General features: G+C 41.5%; 2 protein-coding genes across 11 annotated transcripts in view; one reads left to right on the plus strand and one right to left on the minus strand.

Moving 5' to 3' along the window:
• ARHGAP9 (Rho GTPase activating protein 9) overlaps positions 1-10,227 on the plus strand; it is a 58,809-nt gene extending 48,582 nt beyond the window's left edge. For all 5 annotated transcript variants that reach the window (XM_058171520.1, XM_058171521.1, XM_058171523.1 and 2 more), the window contains 4 exons: positions 644-697; positions 1,669-1,803; positions 6,893-6,998; positions 9,653-10,227. In XM_058171520.1, the coding sequence (XP_058027503.1) occupies positions 644-697; positions 1,669-1,803; positions 6,893-6,998; positions 9,653-9,836 (479 nt within the window). In that variant the 3' untranslated portion in view covers positions 9,837-10,227. The remainder of the gene's footprint in view (positions 1-643; positions 698-1,668; positions 1,804-6,892; positions 6,999-9,652) is intronic.
• A 6,002-nt stretch (positions 10,228-16,229) lies between these two features.
• Positions 16,230-22,112, minus strand: part of GLI1 (GLI family zinc finger 1) — a 154,406-nt gene continuing 148,523 nt past the window's right edge. For all 6 annotated transcript variants that reach the window (XM_058168937.1, XM_058168935.1, XM_058168936.1 and 3 more), the window contains 2 exons: positions 21,139-21,412; positions 16,230-19,931 (listed from right to left, as the gene is read on the minus strand). In XM_058168937.1, coding sequence (XP_058024920.1) covers positions 17,860-19,931; positions 21,139-21,412 — 2,346 coding nt within the window. In that variant the 3' untranslated portion in view covers positions 16,230-17,859. The remainder of the gene's footprint in view (positions 19,932-21,138; positions 21,413-22,112) is intronic.

Here is a 22,112-nt window from a genome sequence, read left to right on the forward strand (position 1 = left end):
TTACGCGCGCGCGCGCACACACACACACACACACACGTGTATGTATGTATGTGTGTGTATATATATATATAGTGAAAATTATAGACAAAGGCAAGGCTGACCAGAGGAACAAGATTTCCTCATTTTACCTCAAAGATGCCTTGCTAACCATTCTTCAAGGACATATCCATGTGACATAGTCTTCATCTCATCCCTAGCCCTTTGATGAGGTCAGCTAATTTTGGGTTTTTATGATCCAATGTGGAAGTAATTATTTATCATATCAGAGAGGTCTTGATTTACAGCATTCACCACTTATCCCAGTTCTGCTTGAGTGAGAGCAGGTATTCAGAACTATTCCAGTTGCTACAGCTACATAAAGTTTGCTAGACAATGCAAAAGACCTTAAACCTCTCTCTCTAAAAAAAGGATGAAAATTCTGTTTGCCAGAACTGAAAGCAGGATAGAAAATAAATGACAAGGTGACAATGATTGGGTTCCTACACTGCAGGGAAAAAGAACAATAGACAAGCCATCTTATATCTCAGCATACCATAAACTCATCCAGAATATATTTTTGACACCTTCAAACCTGTCTTCATCCTTTGCTACAAGATATTGTTTCTCCTGTGGCATCCTCAGTAACCACTGTGCTGCTTTGCAGAACGGGCAGTGACATCCGATGGGCGCTATGTCTTCCCAGAGCAACGTTGCCAAGGTAATGTTTCTGCCCCTCAATCATTGAAAATAGCAACCCTGGTTACCCAGAAGTCATGGAAGAGGCAGGAGATTTTAATGAAACCAAATTAGGTGTTGAATGTAGGGTGCAAATTTTCTGAATTATTACAAGTCTCCTTCAAAGGGAATAATTTAAAAAATTGCTACACTTCCCAATGGAGTTTCTGTTTCTTTTAAAGATAAAGACCCAGACAAATGAAGGGGGGGGAGGGAGGGAGGGAGGGGGGAGGGAGAGAGGAAGGGAGGGGGAGGGGGGAGAGAGGGGGAGGGAGAGAGAGGGAGGGAGGGAGAGAGAGGGGAGAGATAAATAGAGAGAGAGAGAGAGATATGTTTGTGTCAGGCAGTCTTATGTTTAGTCTGAAAGTTTCAGAATCCACTGCTCCACTGAGACGAGCATACTATTTTTAAGCTGGGGAACTTTATAACACCTCAGCTTTGGCTGAAATGCATCTATCAACATTGCTCACCAGTTAGGGATCATAATTAACCGCAGCCAACGTGCCAACTTCACCTCACCCTGGCCAACTTGCCACAGCCAACTTGCCATGAGACAAGCTCTTGACGCCGGCCAACTGGCTGCAAGACAAGAGTTCCACTAATATTAAAGAAATGGTGGAATAGAATCATTAAAGAAGGGATGCAAAGACGGAGACACAACGAAATGTGAATGACAAACATTAAAATAAAATTTTAGTTATTTTAAATAATTAAATTGAATTGTTAAAGTGCCCCGTGGCAAATTATCCCAGGGCAAATTGGCCATGGTGACTTGTCCCGTGATGAGTTGGCCGCGGCGAGTTGTCCCGTTCCGGTTGATTAGGGTTTATAGATCTCAGCTCCTTAATATATTTGGTGACTCTCTCTCTACTAACAAAGCAGGACGATGTGACATTGAAAAAGGTCCCATTGATATGACTCTGCCCTTTTTGTCTTTTTCTTCCTTTTCCCTAGAGGAGAAGTTGAACCTGGCCAGTCCACAGTGGGATGATGTGCATGTGATAACAGGGGCCCTGAAGCTTTTCTTCCGAGAGTTACCTGAATCCCTAGTGCCCTACAGCCACGTTGATGAATGCATAGCTTCTGTCAGTAAGTCTGCTTCCTATTCCTTGTCCTATTGACAAACACAAATGTATGACCCCAGCAGAGGTTAATTCTGAGCCTGGATTAAAAATCTGGGACTTTTCTGTCATATTGCAACTCATTTTTAGAAAAGTTGCTATATAAAATGAAATTTATTTATTTATTTATTTATTTATCGTATTTATATACCACCCTATCTCCCTAGGGACTCAGGGCGGTTCACAGGCAGATTAAAAAAAAAAATACAAATAAATACAGAATAAAATAACAATTAAAAAACTTATTCTACACAGCCAAATAATTAAAAAGCAATATAAATAATAAAACCCATTAAAACCAATATAAATTTAAAATCTAGTCCAGTCCTGCACAGATGAATAAATTTGTTTTAAGCTCGCGGCGGAAGGTTCGGAGATCCGGAAGTTGGCGAAGTCCTGGGGGGAGTTCGTTCCAGAGGGTGGGAGCCCCCACAGAGAAGGCCCTTCCCCTGGGTGTCGCCAAACGACACTGTCTAGCAGACGGCACCCTGAGGAGTCCCTCTCTGTGAGAGCGCACGGGTCGGTGAGAGGTATTCGGTAGCAGCAGGAGGTCCTGTAAAGGATGGTAGAGGATAGGAAGGCCTGGAGGAACGTTGTTCATGGGGTCGCGATAGGTCAGACACGACTTCGCGACTAACAAAAAAAATATATGAAATTGTCTATCTTGGTTTTCCCAGGAGGAAGTGGGGTGGGGGGAGAGAGACATCTCAGCCTTTCCTAATACCAATTCTCCAATCTGAGATGTATTTCAGATTATCTACAGGTATCTTAATTTTTTTTTTTGCTTCAGGAACATAATAGATCATTGAATGCAGAGGATTTAAAATTACTGCCTTATTTTAAGTTGTGCCCAAATATCAGGTTGCTAGAGGAGCTGGGGAATCTTAAAAATCCTTTTTTTAAAGAAGTTTTTTATTTTATTTTTTATAAACATATTGTAAATGTACATTCTCGTATTCATGGTTAATCACACATATACATATATTTTCTAAAGCAAGAAAAAAAAGATTTTTTTTAAAATTACATTCGGGGTTGCTCTTCTACCCTTTCTTTTCTCTCATTTTATAACAAACCTTCTTCTCCTTCCTCTTTCTTTCCCTTCCCTACCTTCTTCTCTCCTCTCCTACTTTCTTCTTTCCTCCTCTCCTTCCTCTTCCCTACTTCCCCTTCCTTTCCCCCACTTCCTCCCTTCTTCTCCCCCTTTCTAACCTTTTCTCCTACTCTTTTCCCTTATCCTTTCTTCCTCTCCTTTTCCCTTTCTTCCATTCCTCTCCTTCTCCTCGCCTATCTTTTATTTATTTATTTATTTATTTATTTAATTTTGTCATAACAATATACACAAGCATAACAAGCATAACACAAAAGATTATATAATATATAAACATATATATGAGGAGAAACAAGGTAGTATAAGCATATATATATATAGGGGAAGAAACAATAGGACAGGAACGGTAGGCACATTTGTGCTCTTATGCACGCCCCTTAGAGTCCTCTTAGGAATGTGGTGAGGTCAACAGTGGATAGATTTTTAATAAAACTTTTGAGGTTATGAGAAGAGACCACAAAGTCAGGTAATGCATTCCAAGCATAGATAATTCTGTTACAGAAATCGTGTTTTCTGCAATCTAAAATGGTGTGGTTGACATTAAGTTTAAATCTGTTGGTAGCTCTTGTGTTATTGTAGTTGAAACTGAAGTAGTCATTGGCAGGAAGGACATTATAACGGATGATTCTATAAGCTAAACCCAGGTCCTGTCGAAGGCGATGAAGTTCCAAGTTTTCTAGACCCAGGATATCAAGTCTGGTGGAATAAGGTATTTTATTGGTTACGGAGGAGTGGAGAACTCTTCTCGTAAAATACCTTTGGACACGCTCAACTGTATTGATATCAGATATATGGTATGGGTTCCAGACAGGCGAGCAGTAATCAAGAATTGGCCTAGCAAAAGTTTTATATGCTCTGGTCAGTAGCGTGGTGTTTTTGGAAAAGAAGCTACATAGAATTAAGTTAACAACTTTTAGAGCCTTTTTTGCTATATAGTTGCAGTGGGCTTTGGCACTTAGATCGTTAGATATAAAAACTCCAAGGTCTTTGACTGGGTGGGGGTCATCTGTGAGGTAATGTCCATCAAGCATGTACTTAGTGATTGGGTTCTTTCTTCCAATATGTAGGACTGAGCATTTGCTGGTTGAGATTCGTAGTTGCCAAATTTTAGACCAAGCGGTTAGATGATCAAGGTCTTTTTGAATTGTAGATGTATTGTCAGTGGTGTTAAAAAGTTTGACATCATCAGCAAAGAGAACACAGTCACTTGAGATGTGATCACAAAGATCATTTATGAATACTATAAAGAGAGTTGGTCCAAGAACACTACCTTGAGGAACACCACTCTTGACAGGAACAGGATTTGATATAGCACTACCAACCTTAACCACTTGTTGTCTGTTTGACAGAAAAGCAGATATCCAGTTGTGTAAGGGTCCTGAAATGCCATAGGATTTTAATTTTAGGAGAAGTTTATCATGTACTACTGAGTCAAAAGCTTTACAGAAGTCTATGTATATTGCATCTATTGTTTTACCTAGATCAAGATTTGTAGTCCATAGGTTTTTACAGTGGAGAAGTTGTAAATTGCATGATAATTTTTTTCGGAAGCCAAATTGTTTATTTGAGAGTAAGTTGTGTAATTCTAAGTGCAAGGTAATGGATTGGTTGATGATGGATTCCATTACTTTGCAGGCAACGCAGCATAGGGGGATTGGTCTATAATTTTCAACTAAGCTGGGGTCACCTTTTTTGAAAATTGGAATGACTGTGGCCAGTGACCAGAGATTGGGAAGGGAACTGGTTGTGAAAGTTTTATTAAAGATTATACTTAGGGGTTCTGCTAAATTACTAGAAAGTTTTTTTAAGAAGTAGGCACAAAGTCCATCAGGTCCAATGGATAGAGATGGTTTCAAGTTACGAAGAGCTTTACCAACATTATCTTCAGTAAAATCTATATTTGTTAGGTCGTCATACTCATTTCTTGTACGATTTGGGAATGTCGGATATGTGTCATCACTGTTGACAAAAACTGAGCCAAAGAATTTGTTAAAGAGGTTTGCTTTAGTTGTTTCGTTATTGTATTCTTTGCCGTTAGAATCTTTTAGTGGTGGGATGGATCTAGAGTCTTTAAGCTTATTGTTAACAAAATTATAGAAGGCACAACTGGAATTTGTGCGCAGAAGATCCTCTTCTTGTTTGGTGTGGTAATTTGTGCATTTGGTTTTTATTTGGTTGCATATAGTTCTGTAGCGATTTTTAAAATTTGCTATATAAAATGAAATTTGAGCTTACCCTCTACTCCTCTCTCCTTTCTTTCTCCTTTGTTGTCCAATATTTTCCCTCTTGATATCCGAGCAGCCCCAATTTTCTATTAATAGAAAATTGGGAATCTTAAAATCCTAATGATCAATATGAAAAATACCCTTTTTTCTTGACCTGCATCATTTTTCAAATTCTATTCCTGAAACTTTTAGCTGAATTCAATTAAAGCGCTCATTGGTTACCATTTGAGACATCATCAATGCAGGTACACACATGCCAACTCTCAAACTGGCTTTGTACTGTAGTGAATCTGAAGACGGTTTTGGTTTTTGAAAGTTATATTGTGTTCTATGTGTTTTGGTCCATACATTGACACATAGTCATTACATTGCATATATTATTTGCATACATATGTACACATATTATATATGTATACATTACTTGTACAGTGCCAGAGGGAGGGAGATGGGTGGTTTCTAAATATGAATGAATGAATGAGTGTCAGTGCTTGGACACAGGCACATAAATATAAAGGAGAGGAGGAGTGAACGGGCATCCATCTTGCTGTGTTTTTTCATGTTTTAGATCGGGGTAGTCAACCTTTTTATACCTACTGCCCATTTTTGTATCTCTGTTAGTAGTAAAATTTTCTAACCGCCCACCAGTTCGGGGGGGAGATGCACAAGCTATTCTGGGATGAGGCTCTTTTGTTCGCAGTCGCACTAGCACCATTTACTTTCACTTATGTAACGTGAACTAAACTTAAGTGCGGGCGATACAAATAATATATTTTCAAAAATTTAAATTGTCACGGGGAATCTTATGAAAACCTAATGAAAATGTTTTTAAATAATGCTATGAAAATTTTTTAAAAAGTCAATTAAATTAAAAAAAAGGAAAGTGCTTCAGTATTGGACGAAACCCCTACCGCCCACCATGAAAACTGGAATGCCCACTAGTGGGCAGTAGGGACCAGGTTGACTACCACTGTTTTAGATAGTTGAAAAAGGATGAGCTGATATCATTATGTTCCCTTAGCTTCTATAGTCATGCATCCTGTCATGATAGGGCGTGAAACAGTTTTCTCTACTTATTCCTTATCACTCATAAGAATTTGTTATTTGTTTGAGCCATTGACCTCAAACCCATCTTTTTTATGGTTAAGGTGGTGTAGTAAGACTATTGTAAATCAACAATCCTATTGTCAACTTCGAACTGAACCTAGCAGCAGCCATTTTTCTGTTCCTCAATTGCCACACAGAGTGGGAAGCAGGTTGGAATGCCTTACTAGACACAACAGAGAGTTTTTCGTGAGAACCAAGGTCATCTCTATAGGCAACGGATAAGATCGGGGAAGGAGTGCCTGGGGAGCCCACCGGTTAACCCAATTGGCCAACGTGGGCCTGTGACATTTGGGGATGGGGTTATCTCCTATTTTAATTATACTGAAACCGTGGGAAAGTTAGAGTTGGTTTTCCTTTAGAGCTGTGCCGCTATGATGTATTCAATAAAGAAGATCTTTGAGGAGGATTTTAGGAGGATTTGCTTGGGTTCATTTGTTGGAGCCTTGACACTTATCATCCCAATTACAATTTATGTTCTTCTCCAAAATGTGCTTTGGGTGTAACTCTGATAGCAACACTGAAGATTTCTGACCTGCCCTTCGAAAGCTAGAATGCCTTTCATTCTAAACGTTACCTTCTCAGCTGGAAAAAAATATTTTTTTTTGCTTTTCTCTGCACAGAGTTGTCTGATCACAAGGAAAAAGTGTCAAAGATTGCTGGGCTGATCCAGACTCTCCCTCAACCAAACCGGGACACACTGCGTTACTTACTTCAGCACCTCCGCAGGTAAATTAGTCACCTAGAATTTGTCCATTAATACTTTCTTCCTGGCAGAATCAGGCTTTTATTACAGGTAGTCCTTGATTTACGACCACAATTGAGCCCAAAATTTCAGTTGCTAAGTGGAACATTTGTTAAGTGAATCTAGCCCCATTTTACGACCTTTTGTGACACAGTTGTTTAAGGGAATCACTGCAGTTGTTAAATTAGTAACCCGGTCGCTAAGTGAATCTGGCTTCCCCCTTGACTTTGCTTGTCAGAAGGTCACAAAAGGTGTTCACATGACCCTAGCAAACTACAACTGTCATAAATATGAGTCAGTTGCCAAGCATCTGAATTTTGATCACATGACCATGGGAACGTTGCAATGGTCATAAGTGTGAAAATGGTCCTAAGTCACTTTTTTCAGTGCTGTTGTAAATTCAAAGTCACTAAATGAACTGTCATAACACGAGGATTAACTGAATTAAGGCCTCTTTTTTTTTATAGCAAAGCAAACAAAATAAGAAAAAAGATAGCAAAAATAAACTGATATTTAAACTTCTCTTTCAAAGGTAGGAAGCAAAGCCGATGAATTGAAGAGCAATTAAACTTATATCCTTGAACGAGAAGCAATAAAAAGAATATATTAATCAAAAGTAGACTACCCTTGCAATTATATTTTATTATGCATATTTTAGCACTGGAAGCTAAAATTGAAAATTCAGCCTGGGATCAGCATTCTAAAAGAAAATTTGTTTATTCACACTTACGAACTTTCCGGTATCTGAGTACAGATAGTCCTTGACTTAGAAAAAAATCATTTAGTGACTGTTTAGAGTTACAATGACACTGAAAAAGTGAGTTATGACTGATTTACACACTTACAACTATTGTCGCATCCCCATGGTCATATGATAGCTCAGGCTGTAAGGAGCCTGTTATTAGAACACAGCAGCCTGCAATTACTGCAGGTTCAAGCCCGGCCCAAGGTTGACTCAACCTTCCATCCTTTATAAGGTAGGTAAAATGAGGACCCAGATTGTTGGGGGGGCAATAAGTTGACTTTGTAAAAAATATACAAATAGAATGAGACTATTGCCTTATACACTGTAAGCCGCCCTGAGTCTTTGGAGAAGGGCGGGATATAAATGTAAACAAACAAACAAAAAAATTCAGCCGTTTGGCAACTGGCTCATAATTGCAGTGTCCTGGGATCACATGATCATCTTTTGTGAGTTTGACAAGCAAAATCAATGGGAAAGCCCGATTCACTTAACAATTCACTTACTGACTTACCAACTGCAGTGACTCACCTAACAACTGTGGCAAGAACAGTTGTTAAATGAGGCAAAGTTTATTTAACATCTTTCTTGCTTAACTATACAAAATTTGGGCTCAGTTGTGGTTGTAAGTCAAGGACCACCTGTACAGCACTATTGGACTATTCTATAGCTGAACGCACTCTCAGTACAATAGTGATATTCTATGGCTGAGCATTATCAATGTCAAAGGTTTTGCTGTTGCAATGTGTACCTCATTGGCAGCTAAAAACATATAAAGAATGGTCGCTGGAATTAGGTATGTCTAGTTTGATGAAAAGAAGGACACAATAGCAGTGTTCCAATATCTCTGCCACAAAGAAGAGGGAGTCAAGCTATTCTCCAAAGCACCTGAGGGAAGAACAAGAAGCAATGGGTGGAAACTAATCAAGGAGAGAAGCAATCTAGAACTAAGGAGAAATTTCCCTGACAGTTAGAAGAATTAATCAATGGAACAACTTGCCTCCAGAAATTGTAAATACTCCAACACTGGAAGTTTTTAAGAAGAGATTGAATAAGCATTTGTCTGAAGTTGTGTAGGGTTTCCTGCCTAAGCAGGGGCTTGGACTAGAAAACCTGCAAGGTTCCTTCCAACTCTGTCATATTCTCTTCTCTTCTCTTCTCTTCTCTTCTCTTCTCTTCTCTTCTCTTCTCTTCTCTTCTCTCCTCTCCTCTCCTCTCCTCTCCTCTCTCTCCTCTCTCTCCTCTCCTCTCCTCTCCTCTCCTCTCCTCTCCCTTCCCCTCCCCTCCCATCTTTCTTGAAAAACCTGTAGGCTTTATATAGTGCCACTGATCTTGGGCCCCATTTACAGAAGTTGTTCCAGGCAGTCCCATCTCCTCCTAACCCCAGTTGCAATGGATTCTCCAACTTCATACAGAATCATGAGAATCTGAGAATCTGGTAGGAGAGGTGTGTTGAATATTTGGGTTAACATCTCCTAAAAATGGGATGATGCATCAGGTGAGGTCTAGAGCCTCATATTTTGCCTTCTGAAAGGGAATTTAAATGAAAACCATTTCCTTACATGGATGGTTGAGCAACTGGCTTTAAATTTGATCCTGGAGCTAACTTTGGGAATATAGAAATGGAAATTACAGGATATCCAAAAGTTGCTTTGTGGAAGAAGCGATTCCATACACTTTGTCTTCTCTTTTTCTTATGATTTGTTGCCCTGACTGATTGTGTCTTTGATTGGTTATTTAGACAAATGGATTACAGGTCAAGGAATGTGATTTTTAGCATGTTTTGTTTTAGAAATGAAATCTAAAATCTGCCTGTCTGCTTCAGCAATGGATGCATCAAACGGGACCAAAATAGTATGATGTTTTCATTTCCGGATTTTTCTCTCCCTCATTCAGGGTGATGGATCACTCAGATGTCAACCGGATGACAACTCAGAACATTGGCATTGTTTTTGGGCCAACGCTGTTGCGACATGAGCGAGATGTAGCCAGCCTGATAGAGGACATGGTGTACCAGAATCAGGTGGTAGAGTTGCTTCTTACTGAATTTGCTAGCATCTTCGAGACAGGTGCCGAATGACTTTGTTGATACTTTTTTTTTTTTTGAATATGGATTGCTTTACTCTCAAGACATATGGGATCACAATCTGTTTCTGAAGCAAGCATTGATGCTGTGAAACTCTCTGCACCAATCAAAGCAGCGTTGGTTACCATCATCTTCGGAAAATATATTTTATTAGGAAAGATGGATCTCTGCGTCCTACTTCTTCGAGATTTTTTTTTTTAGCTGATCAAATCTTTTAGCTGGTATACCTTAGCAAAAAGATGTCATATTCATACCCAATAAACAACTGGTGAGAACCTAAAAGGGAAAGTATATAACTGAAAGCACTTTGACTTTAAACAGTGAACAAGACCTGTTTAGATGCAGATTTCAATCCAAACAAATCTATAAAATAGAACCTTTATTCCATTAATTATTGGGCATTCTGTGCTGAAAGACTTCTGTTAGATGAACTGCCAGCCAGCCTAATCCCCTAGGTTTAGTCTCCTGTCTGATGTCACAATGCCAAATAGCCTCTGTACTCTTGAAATCCTAATTCTTCAGGATTACTTTCCCCAACTGCCCATCAGATGTGTTGGACTACAAATCCCATGAACTTCTGCTACCACAGGCAAAATCTTTCTAAGGAGATGCCTTCTAAGTCATTATTAGAGCACACGAGTTTCCACCAAAATAAAATTGAAACTTCCATTCAAATTGCTATTGTTTCTTACCAAATAACCTGGGAATCATCAAAGGTAATGTTTGACTATTAAGAAAACCCCAGTTCCTTTACAAAATGATGGTTTGAAAAGAAATAAATATGACTGAATTCTCTGGCTCACCCGACGTGTGACCTGTTTCTCAGTGAGATTTGTGATTGACCAAGAAAAGTGTTCAGTAATAAAAATATTGCCAGATGTCCCATCTCTTCTGTATTGCTTTTGCCTGAACTTGGCCTTTTAGGAATCTCATTTATGTTTTAGATGTATATTGGGATGAATTAGAGAAAATTCACTGTTGTTTTTTCATGCCCTTAACAATTTTATGAATGTCCAAACAAGAAGAAGCCTTTCTCCATCTGTTCGTAAAAAACTGTTCAATTCTTGCCAGCCGTTTTACCTGTTAATTGAGGGGACGAGATGGCTCAATGGCTAAGATGCTGAGCTTGTCAATCGAAAGGTCGGCAGTTCAGCGGTTTGAATCCCTAGTGCTGCATAACGGGATGAGCTCCCGTTACTTGTCCCAGCTTCTGTCAACCTAGCAGTTCAAAAGCACATAAAAAATGCAAGTAGAAAAATACCACCTTTGGTGGGAAGGTAACAGCGTTCCGTGCACCTTTGACGTTGAGTCATGCCGGCTACATGACTACTGTTACGTCTTCGGACAGCACTGGCTTTTTGGCTTTAAAACAGAAATGAGCACCGCCCCCTAGAGTCAGGAACAACTAGCACATAAGTGTGAGGGGCAATTTTAAGATATGGGGAGTTCAAATCTCAGAATCAAACCCAATTGAGTGGGGGAAAAAGGGGGTGGGATAATAAAACAAGCATATTCCCATTCCTTGTCAACCTGAATCTCATGCATAACCTTCTTTAGTTTTCTCAAATCATTGCATGATCATAATTCAGTTGTACAAACTCATTAGGAAGCATGTCCAACTGCCTACATCTTAACCATTGGGGGCAAGGGGGAACCTTTGGGCAGGTTTTTTTTCACATTTTTCTCAGATGATTTAAAGAGGTCTCTCATCAGCAGCTTCCTTAAGCTGTTCTTGGCCATTGTGCTAAGCAGGTTTAGATCAAGTCACTATTTAGATGGAAACTCACGAGAAAGTATATAACTGAAAGCACTTTGACTTTAAACAGTGAACAAGACCTGTTTAGATGCAGATTTCAATCCAAACAAATCTATAAAATAGAACCTTTATTCCATTAATTATTGGGCATTCTGTGCTGAAAGACTTCCGTTAAATGAACTGCCAGCCAGCCTAATCCCCTAGGTTTAGTCTCCTGTCTGATGTCACAATGCCAAATAGCCTCTGTACTCTTGAAACCCTAATTCTTCAGGATTACTTTCCCCAACTGCCCATCAGATGTGTTGGACTACAAATCCCATGAACTTCTGCTACCACAGGCAAAATCTTTCTAAGGAGATGCCTTCTAAGTCATTATTAGAGCACACGAGTTTCCACCAAAATAAAATTGAAACTTCCATTCAAATTGCTATTGTTTCTTACCAAATAACCTGGGAATCATCAAAGGTAATGTTTGACTATTAAGAAAACCCCAGTTCCTTTACAAAATGATGGTTTGAAAAGAAATAAATATGACTGAATTCTCTGGCTCACCCGACGTGTGACCTGTTTCTCAGTGAGATTTGTGATTGACCAAGAAAAGTGTTCAGTAATAAAAATATTGCCAGATGTCCCATCTCTTCTGTATTGCTTTTGCCTGAACTTGGCCTTTTAGGAATCTCATTTATGTTTTAGATGTATATTGGGATGAATTAGAGAAAATTCGCTGTTATTTTTTCATGCCCTTAACAATTTTATGAATGTCCAAACAAGAAGAAGCCTTTCTCCATCTGTTCATAAAAAACTGTTCAATTCTTGCCAGCCGTTTACCTGTCTATTAATTTATCCTCAAGAATCAAACCCAATTGAGTGGGGGAAAAAGGGGGTGGGATAATAAAACAAGCATATTCCCATTCCTTGTCAACCTGAATCTCATGCATAACCTTCTTTAGTTTTCTCAAATCATTGCATCTCTCCATCTCAGACAATGAATCTTGAAAAAAATGGCTTGTGTTAGAACCAAGCTTTAAAAAATTCATCACAGAAGTTCCATTTTGTTTTCCACTGAAAAACAGTGTTTTACAGCGTTGGCAATTTTAAGATATGGGGAGTTCAAATCTCAGAATTCCCCAGCCAGCCAAGGTTGGGAAAGATTGACCTAAACTAATGAAATGAGAAATTGCTGCCCTTAAGGGGAAAGGTTTCTTTCTTTTTTTAACTGACGGTTTCACATATGGCTCTGAAAAGGCTGACTTGGCCTCTTAGCATGTTTTCAGCTTTACATGTAAATCTTCTTGATCATAATTCAGTTGTACAAACTCATTAGGAAGCATGACCAACTGCCTACATCTTAACCATTGGGGGCAAGGGGGAACCTTTGGGCAGGTTTTTTTTCACATTTTTCTCAGATGATTTAAAGAGGTCTCTCATCAGCAGCTTCCTTAAGCTGTTCTTGGCCATTGTGCTAAGCAGGTTTAGATCAAGTCACTATTTAGATGGAAACTCACGAGAAAGTACTACAGCTGAAAGCTAGATTGGAAAATCAAAAGACCATTCTGGAAGAAAGCAATGACAAAACACTTCTATACCTTTCTCCAGAAAAGATTGCAAGAATTTGTCTGATAAGTGCTAGCTTTAGGTTAGCTCTTTTCTTCCCATTGTATTTTTGGCTTGTTTCCTTCCATTGAAATTATGATGAAAATTGCCTGTGGATAGGTAGTTCTCTTCCACGGCCTTAGAGAAAAGTGAAAAGTTTGGGGACCAAAGAAGCCGTTTACCAAAACAAAGGCCTAGTTGATGACCCTCAGTGTCTTGAGTGGCTTGCTGTATTTAAATAAATGAACAATTTAGGTTTGCTTTCATTTTTTTCCTGAGGAAATATGTTTTATTAACCTTTTATTGGTGCTTTTTTTCTCCTCTAAAAAAGAGAGTGAGAGAGACAGAGAAAAGGATTTATAGGTAAAAAATATTCGCACACATATATACTATGTACAAACTATCAAAATACAATGTCATCGTGATACGCCTAGAATTTGCTCCCCTGCTTTAATACTTCCCTTTATCCCTTCCCATAGAAGATAATCTCCAGGGAGAGACAGGCACTGGTTTGGCTTCTAGGCTAAAGTATAACAGAAAGATACAAAAAGGAAAGCTAAAACAGAGGCAAGGAATATTCTTTGGTTTCTTAGGCTGAGTTTATATTTTTGCTATGAGGAAAATGCTGAGGTGAGGGGCATGAGGACAGTTCATAGGTGGAACTATGAGGGAAGATGTTGCCTCAATGGGAGAGGCATAACTTAGTGAATCAGCCCTTAACATCTCATCTAGGTCTCCTGTCTAAAACCCTCAAGAGCTCCCATCAGCACATGGAGAATTCTGAGCCAGGCAGTCCAAGGTTCAGCTTTGGTACAAAATAGCTTGCTTTGTTCTGCTGAGGATACTTTAAAGGGGAACCACTATCTTTTACCTGGAAACAAGCAAACAGCAGGAATGTAAGGGTAGACAGAGGCAGTCAGTGAAGTTATGAGAACTGACGATAGCTTGAAAACAGATGTATTATTGGCCTTCGTTTATATATTCACTTTTTCCCATTGCTTGTGTGTGGTCTTTCTTCCTCTGTCATTTTAGTTCAACAGATTTTTAGAATATTATTAAAAACCTCCAAGGCTAATTAAGCAGCGTAGATAGGAGGGGTGAGCTAAGCACCAGACAATGATATTCCCCATTTTAAAGTTATTATTCTGCTTCCCTACCATCTGCGTCAATGCACTTCACTTTGCCCAATCTGCTTATATATGGATTTGGAAAAACCAGGAGGGCAGGAATATAAGTTTGCTAACCGACCACAAAAGTAAGCTTCAAAATTATGTTCTTGGCTCTTGTGTAGCTTTACTTCCTGGACGGCTGCAAGCAGAGAATAGGCTGGATAAGTCTTATCTGATCTAACATAAATTCATACCTGAAGAATTTCAAGTGCTTTTCAAGTGCTCCAGATTTGAAGTTATCAACATGCAACTAAGAGACCGTTGTAGAAGAAGGAATAGGAAGAGTTTCTTTTTCACAACACCATTAATATTGCAGAAGTTGCCAAAGTTTCTTTCAGACTGGGCGGATGCATGGCATGAATTGGGACTTTAAAAGCATAGGGCTAGTTGTTCTATATACTGTTCCAGTATACAGCTGGAAACACTATCTTGAATGAGGATAACAAGCTATCTAACCACTGTGGTGACCAGTGGTTAGAATGCAGTATTGCTGGCTAACTCTGCCGACTGCCTTTATGGTCTGGGAGGATCCGTGCTGCTGTGTTTCTTCTCCAACCTCTAGGCCAGTTTATTTCATTTTTACTTAGTGTACGGCAAAAATATGAAAAAGCATATCAAAGTTATATTTTCAATGAGCAAATATGAAACTATTTACTCTGTTTACAAATTCAAAGGTAGGCTATTTGCTGTATATAGCCAATACACGGTGGAGGTGCAATACGGAATCTCTCTGGGGAATTCCCTGATGTGAGAGCTGTGGTGGCACAATGGTTAAAATGCAGTATTGCAGCTAACTCTACCCACAGCCTGGAGTCTGATTCTGACCGGCTCAAGTTGACTCATCCTTCCCTCCTTCTGAGATCGGTAAAAGGAGGACCCAGATTGTTGGAGGCCATATACTGACTCTGTAAACCCCTTAGAGAGGACTGTAAACAGTGCTGGGATTCAAATAATTTAACAACTGATTCTCTGCCCTAATGATTTCTTCCAACAACCAGTTCACCAAACTGCTCAGAAAGTTAACAACCGGTTCTCCCGAAGTGGTGCGAACTGGCTGAATCCCACCACTGGCTGTAAAGCACTGTGAAGTGGTATATAAGTCTAAGTGCTATTGCTATCTTTAACACAGCATTTCGGATTTTCCTTATTGTAATGATTTTTTCAGTTTCACGGTTTTCAAATTAAGGGAGCAATCATGACAACGTAGCATTGCCCTTGTGGCCAAATTTCTACTTTCAGCAGCCCAGTGGGTGGGATATTTTGCCAGAATGCAAAGCATGTAAGGCGCAGTGGCTCAGTGGCTAAGACGCTGAGCTTGTCGATCGAAAGGTCGGCAGTTCAGCGGTTCAAATCCCTAGTGCCGCATAACGGGATGAGCTCCCATTACTTGTCCCAGCTTCTGCCAGCCTAGCAGTTCGAAAGCACGTAAAAAATGCAAGTAGAAAAATAGGGACCATCTTTGGTGGGAAGGTAACAGCGTTCCGTGCACCTTTGGCATTTAGTCATGCCAACCACATAACCACGGAGACGTCTTCGGATAGCGCTGGCTCTTCGGCTTTGAAATGGGAGATTGGCACCACCCCCTAGAGTTGGGAATGACTAGCACATATGTGCGAGAGGAACCTTTACCTTTACCTAAGGCATGTACATTGATTTTCAAGTATATATAAAGCTGTTGCTTGCATACGTGATCAGGCAATTACAGCTTTAAGACCAAGAGCTCAGAAATGGCTTCAAACACAATGAATTGCTATGGTAGTCACTTCAGGTTGAAATCATAAAAGGTATTATGAAATCCAATAGTGCACGTGCTTGTGTCAACCAGCCCTAGCTCATTTGGGATCAAGAGGAATTTACCTGTAGGCTGGGTTAATAAGTGAACTGCGTGCTGGGTGTTTATTTTCTCTTATAAATTAATCTGAATTTACAAGAAGATTCTTTTGTTCCATAGGCATTTAGCTCTTAATGTGCCAATTTGTCCAACTTTCTATTTAGCCTTCTACAATGGATATAAATTTATTTGCGGCACATGGTGGATAAGCTTGTGGTTTCTCTTACCTAGTTTCTCATTGTTCCCCAATATGTGGCATTACAAATCTTTTCACACTGAATGGGCACCATCCAGCAACATCCAGTTCCCTGAGGAATGTATCTTTATGAAGGCTGCATTTGCAAACATATGCCTCCCACATGATCATCTAGCTTTTTTCAAACACACGTCTAAAACATCTTTATCCCAGCCCTCAGAAAATACACACATGGAACTTCTCTCTGTATGGAATCATGAGCATAAATTTTCCATATGTCCTCAAACCACATTCCAACTGAGCAAGTCATACGCATGACTATAGCTGGGGAAGGGCCCTTAAATCTAAAACACAGTGCAGAGGGGACCTTTATTGTAGTATGGCCAGGTGCCATAAGAGAGGGGAAGGCACGTGTGAAACTGTTAGGTAGGCGAAAATAATTAAGGCAAGAGTTCTGGCAGGAGAACAGAATACGAGCACCTTCCTAGCATTGTACTTATATTTTATATTTCAGGTTTTATAATGGCAGTAATTACCGGGTGGGAGCTTATGGCAAAAGACAAATTGGTGGTACTTAGAAATGCCAGGTTAACTTTTGCTAGCTTTGCAAATTGGGAGCTGAAATGTGGGAATGGAGCTAAACGTGGCGTATTATGTATTGGAATATGACCTGAGACTCAGCAACTTCCAAGGGTGGGACAGTCCTCGTCCTCCAGATGTTGCTGGACTCATTAGCCCAAACCAGCATGGTCAAAAGACCAAGGAGGGTGTAATGTATATTCCAGCATCTGGGAGGGTTCTACAATCATGCTTAAAAGACTCCATGTGGCAACAGAGGCAGTTTTAATATGTTGTCCCTCCGGACAGACAGAGGATGTCTGTCTTCCTCTGTGTATCTTACAGGAAAGATGTATGAATAGGTGACAATTCTGCACATTTTTGCAGCATTGCATGTATCTAAGCTTGCTTTTATAAATATATATATATATCTATTATAAATATATACGATAACAGACGTAAGGTACCCTATCAACAAATTCTGAGGCACTGTGCAAGAAATCCTTTGTAACATTCTTGTTTCTTAATAGATTTGAAAAGAGGCACTTGGGAAGCTTATCAAAAATACTGGTTTTCTTTGGGAAAGGGGATTTAGTGGGAAGAAGAGATGAATGACCGTAGATAAAAATCTAGATAGTCCTGAGTTCTGTTTTTCTCACTAAGGGCCTGGGATGAACCCACTTCCTTTCCCATTAGCTGCCCATCTTTCAGCCCATCCGATCAGCAGATCAGCTTATCTAGGGTGTATAAGGAAAATATATATATGCTATTTTGTACCAAGGAACCTGGAGGTTACTAGTTAGAATCAGCTCTCTCCCCAGTGAGTTCGGCCCGGTAAGAGTCATGCTTGTCGCTCATATCAGCCTGATTCTGATAAATAGCAGTCTTCGTCATCAGAGCCTTGTCTAAACATACTAGGAAAGGGTATTAAGGAACTGGTTCTCCCCTGCCAATGAGTTCAGCATGGAATTCATATCCCCCACCGCCATGTTGGTCGGGCCCCCAGGTGGGGTAGGACTAAGGGCCTCTGCGTCATCAAGGATGGCGGTGAAGTCCAAGTGGGTGTTTTCTAAGTCCAGAGTGTCCAAACTGTTAGACACCTGCTCCTCTGGCAGATAAGAGAAAGAGTCAGATTTAGGGGCCTCCAGCCCAGGAGCATAAGGCCCACCGGGATCCTCAGCCACACAGCTGGGGGGCTGATGGTGCCTCTGGTGGGTATTCATCAACTTGTGCCCAGAAGCTTTGCTCAGCGGCACGTGCATTGGGATGGGAAAGCCTGTTTCTTCAGGACCGTGAAGAGGGGGTAAGCGCATCATATGGTGGGAGCCACCATCACCGGGGGTTTCATAAGAAGGGCTAGCTTGATAGCTCAAGTTGCTTTGTCGGTTCAGTGGCTTTGGTCCACCAGGTGGATGTGGGACCATCCTTGGATTATAACACTGGCTGTTGGGGCTTGAAAGTGCTTTGTTTTCCATAGCTGATGATGGCCTGGCAGGGTAGCTTGGATACTTTACACCAGGGTAAGGCTGGTGTTGCTGGCTGTGCCCGTTCTCTGTGCCATCCATGACGTTGCTGGCCGGCTGGTCCCCCCACATCAGTGCTTGCTGTGATTGCACATAACTCCGTACCATCATCTCCTTGACTTGCAACATCGGGGTCTGGGATCTCCTGCTCAGGGGCTGCCCCACACCATAGCAAGAGCCCTGCTGGTTTTCGGGATGATATCCACCATCTCCACAGACTGGTTGAGACTGGTTGTATAACGCCTGCTTCATGCTCTGGCAGGAGGCAAGAGCAGCCGCGGCCGGTTGGAACTGCTGCTCGGCTTTAATATGTGCCTGGCCAAACTGGAATGTCCCCTGTCGGCCATGATTGGCAGGCTCCGCTCCCATGGGCTTAGCCTCAGGGATCGGATACTGGGTGGAGTGGCACTGCCCCATGCCAGGGAGCGATGCAGGATTTATTCCTGAGCTATTGCTGTCCCACTGCCGTGCGGTGTGGAAAGCCACATTCATCTGGCACTGAGACTGGATGTAGTCTGGTTGCTCAAAGCCACCTTCTAGCTGCTCGTGGGTCACTGGACTCATTTGTAAATCACCCACCAGCTTCAAGGTGCCTCGATGAGCGAGATTGCTCTGCAGCTCCATGGCCGTTGCTTGGTAGGGGTAGTTCCGCTCCTGGTAGGTAAGATAAGGTTCCATCTCCAGCACTTCTGGCTCCCCAGCCGGGATGGCGCTCTCCATAGCGGCAGCTTCCAAAAAAACATTCTCACTGATGCTTGGTGGCCGTGGGGAGAAGAGATGGTGGGGAAGGTTGGCCTCGGTGCCCCCCGTCACTTGTCCATCAGCTCTCCCTGCACTTGCCGGGCTCATGTTGCTGAGGCTTTTAAACCTTTGCACTCGTGGAACCGGTTGGGCCTCCGCCACTGCCTGCGCGGGATCGCTGGCTCGTCGGCCGCTGTGGCTCAGGTGGGGATGGAGAATGCCAGCGCTGCTGTAACCATGGTAATCGTTTGTGCTGTGCTCATGCACAAAAGGAGGCAAGCACGAGCTAGAATAATCCCCTACGAGATTTGACTGAGCGGCTCTGTCCATATGGGGGAGAGGTGTAGGAGGTGGCCCACCCGTTGCTGCGGCATATTTGGCCTTGAGGCGGTACTGCTGGGCTGGGGTGAGGTTACCGAGCCCTGGAAGTCCTCCGCAATGGCTGGCCTCACTAGAACGTCTTGAGGCATCCGGGGATACTGGGTCATACATGTCCGGTGGGCCTAATCCATTGGGGACACCCCCGGCTGGCAGATAGGGTGACACCATGGAAGAGCGACGGCTGACAGTATAGGCCGAACTGACAGTGCTGGTAGTGCTACCTCGTCGGTCTCCTGCCACAGTTAGAGAAGGTAGGTCACTGGATGAGAGCTCCATAATGCGCCGGTGAGAAGCCGCTGCGGAGGGGGCCCCGCACAAGCCAGGCATCTCTCTTGCAGGACCTGCAAAAAAAGTCAAAGCAAGCAATTAAAAGGACAGAGCATGCAGACCATCTGTTTTGCGATTTTTTAAATAAATTCCAAAGATTTATCAATAAGCAGAGCAGATCATCTCCCTCTGTTCCCCACTGCATCCAGATTTCTCCAGCTTTAAACTTATCCAAAGCCTGCTCGACATCGGACCTTGGTTCTGAATAATTACTCAACTGTTTTAGAGACCCCACAAAGAATCTCTTCCCTGGTTTGGAGGCAATGAAATAAATCAATGCAAATTAATAGATTCAGAATCTCCTGGAATATTTACTCCAAGTTCCAAGTGATTTTTTACTAAGAAAAGGATCTGGAGAAGGAGGCAAAATTTAGGGACAAGAGTGAAGCTAAGATGGTGCTTGGAAGAGAGTTTTTGCTTCCCTCCTAAAAATGTTAAAAAAAAAAAAAAAAAAGGAATTCCAGTTCCCCCAGCTGGAATTGTTTGAATAGCCATGCTGGCGGTGACGCTGTTCATTTCACTGCCTTCTAGTGGCGATGGAGGTTCCAAACCAGGGGTGGAATGCTCCCGGTTCGAACCTGATTGCCCAATCCGGTAGCAATGGCAGCGGGTGATTCGGAGAACTGGTAGCAAAAATCCCTGCCCCGCCCCCATGCCCAGCTGAGCAGCGCAATCATCAGAGGGTTTTTTTTTTACTTTTAAAAGCATTTTTTCCTTGGCCAGGAAAACTTTACTTTTACTTTAAACTTTTACTTTACTTTTAAAAGTAAAAAAAAAGAGCCTCTGATGATTGCGTGGCTCAGCTGGGATTGTCAGAGCCTTTTAAAAGCATTTTTTCTACAACCTCGTCGGCTGAAAAAATGCTTTTCCAGAGCCTTTTAAAAGCATTTTTAAAAATGCTTTTTAAAAATGTTAGAGGCTTTTTAAAGCATTTTTTACAACCTCTTCAGTTGAAGAGGTTGTAGAAAAAAATGCTTTTAAAAGTAAAAAAAAGAGCATCTGATGATTGCACGGCTCAGCTGGGATCATCAGAGCCTTTCGAAAGCATTTTTTCTACACCCTCTTTGGCTGAAGAGGTTGTAAAAAAAATGCTTTTAAAAGTAAAAAAAAAAGTTGGCCACGCCCATCCAGTCACATTACCCCTCCCACCAAGCCACGCCCACAGAACCGGTAGTAAAAAAAAATTACATTTCCCCACTGTTCCAAACTTTCCCCACTTACCTGCCCCGGGGATGGCAGGAAGCTTGACCCCCTTCATTGAGAGGGGCTTACGCAGCTGCTTGAGTTTGTCAATGCGCAGGTTCTCCAGCTTGTGCAGCGCTGAGAGCCCAGAGGTTCCCATGGGCTCAGACGGTTCCTCCAACGCGGACAAGTCCTCTAAGCTGCCCCCTACGTTTGCGTTCATCTCCACGCCACTGTCGTTATTATTTGCGCTGCCCAAAGGGGAGCGTTCGCTGCTGCAGGACGATTGACCCCCAGGGCTGGGCTGCGGCTTCTGGGTGGAGGTGGAAATACAGAAGCATCTTATTGAAGTGATGGTTTCAGCTCAAGTTTGCTTTCTGCGCTAAACTATTTCACATTCTTTCTTAAGGTGTGCCTTGGGCAGCAAGCCAAAGTTTTGTGAAAAAGGAGGTTCAGTGTCAGTCTTGATGGACAGCTGCTACTGAATACATAAGACGGCTACCAGTTTCAGCATTGCTTTGATCATTGTTTGATCTTGAAGCTAACTTTTGAGATGACCTCATCTTATTCTGCAGTTTAAAACCAATTTTCTCTCTCCTCTCCTTGGAGATAAATGCACTTGTGACAAGGGTGACATGACACACACTTATGCCCAAGGATTTATAGTTGTGCTAAAGCTGCCACAAATTTAACTAAAAATTCCAAGGCAAAATAATTTGAGTTCTGCACATAGAAGAATTAAAATTGGTGAACTGTGCAGCTTTGGGTGTGTGCGAATGTTTCGCACCACAAATTCTGCTTCCATTAACTGTAGGCGTTTGCCACATTCGAACAAGCTGTTACACCCCGATTAAAAGAAATCTGATTTAAATTTCTCTGACTGTTGAAGGTGGCGTAACGTCTGCTTTCAAGCCCCTTCCCCCTTTATAGCCATGAAGATTAACCTGTGTTTTTATTTAACACAATACAAAATTTTGGGGGATGACGCAAACAGACAGTACCAACTTCTGGAT

The sequence above is a fragment of the Ahaetulla prasina genome, chromosome 2 (assembly GCF_028640845.1).
Source record: "Ahaetulla prasina isolate Xishuangbanna chromosome 2, ASM2864084v1, whole genome shotgun sequence".
NCBI classification, from domain to species: domain Eukaryota; kingdom Metazoa; phylum Chordata; class Lepidosauria; order Squamata; family Colubridae; genus Ahaetulla; species Ahaetulla prasina.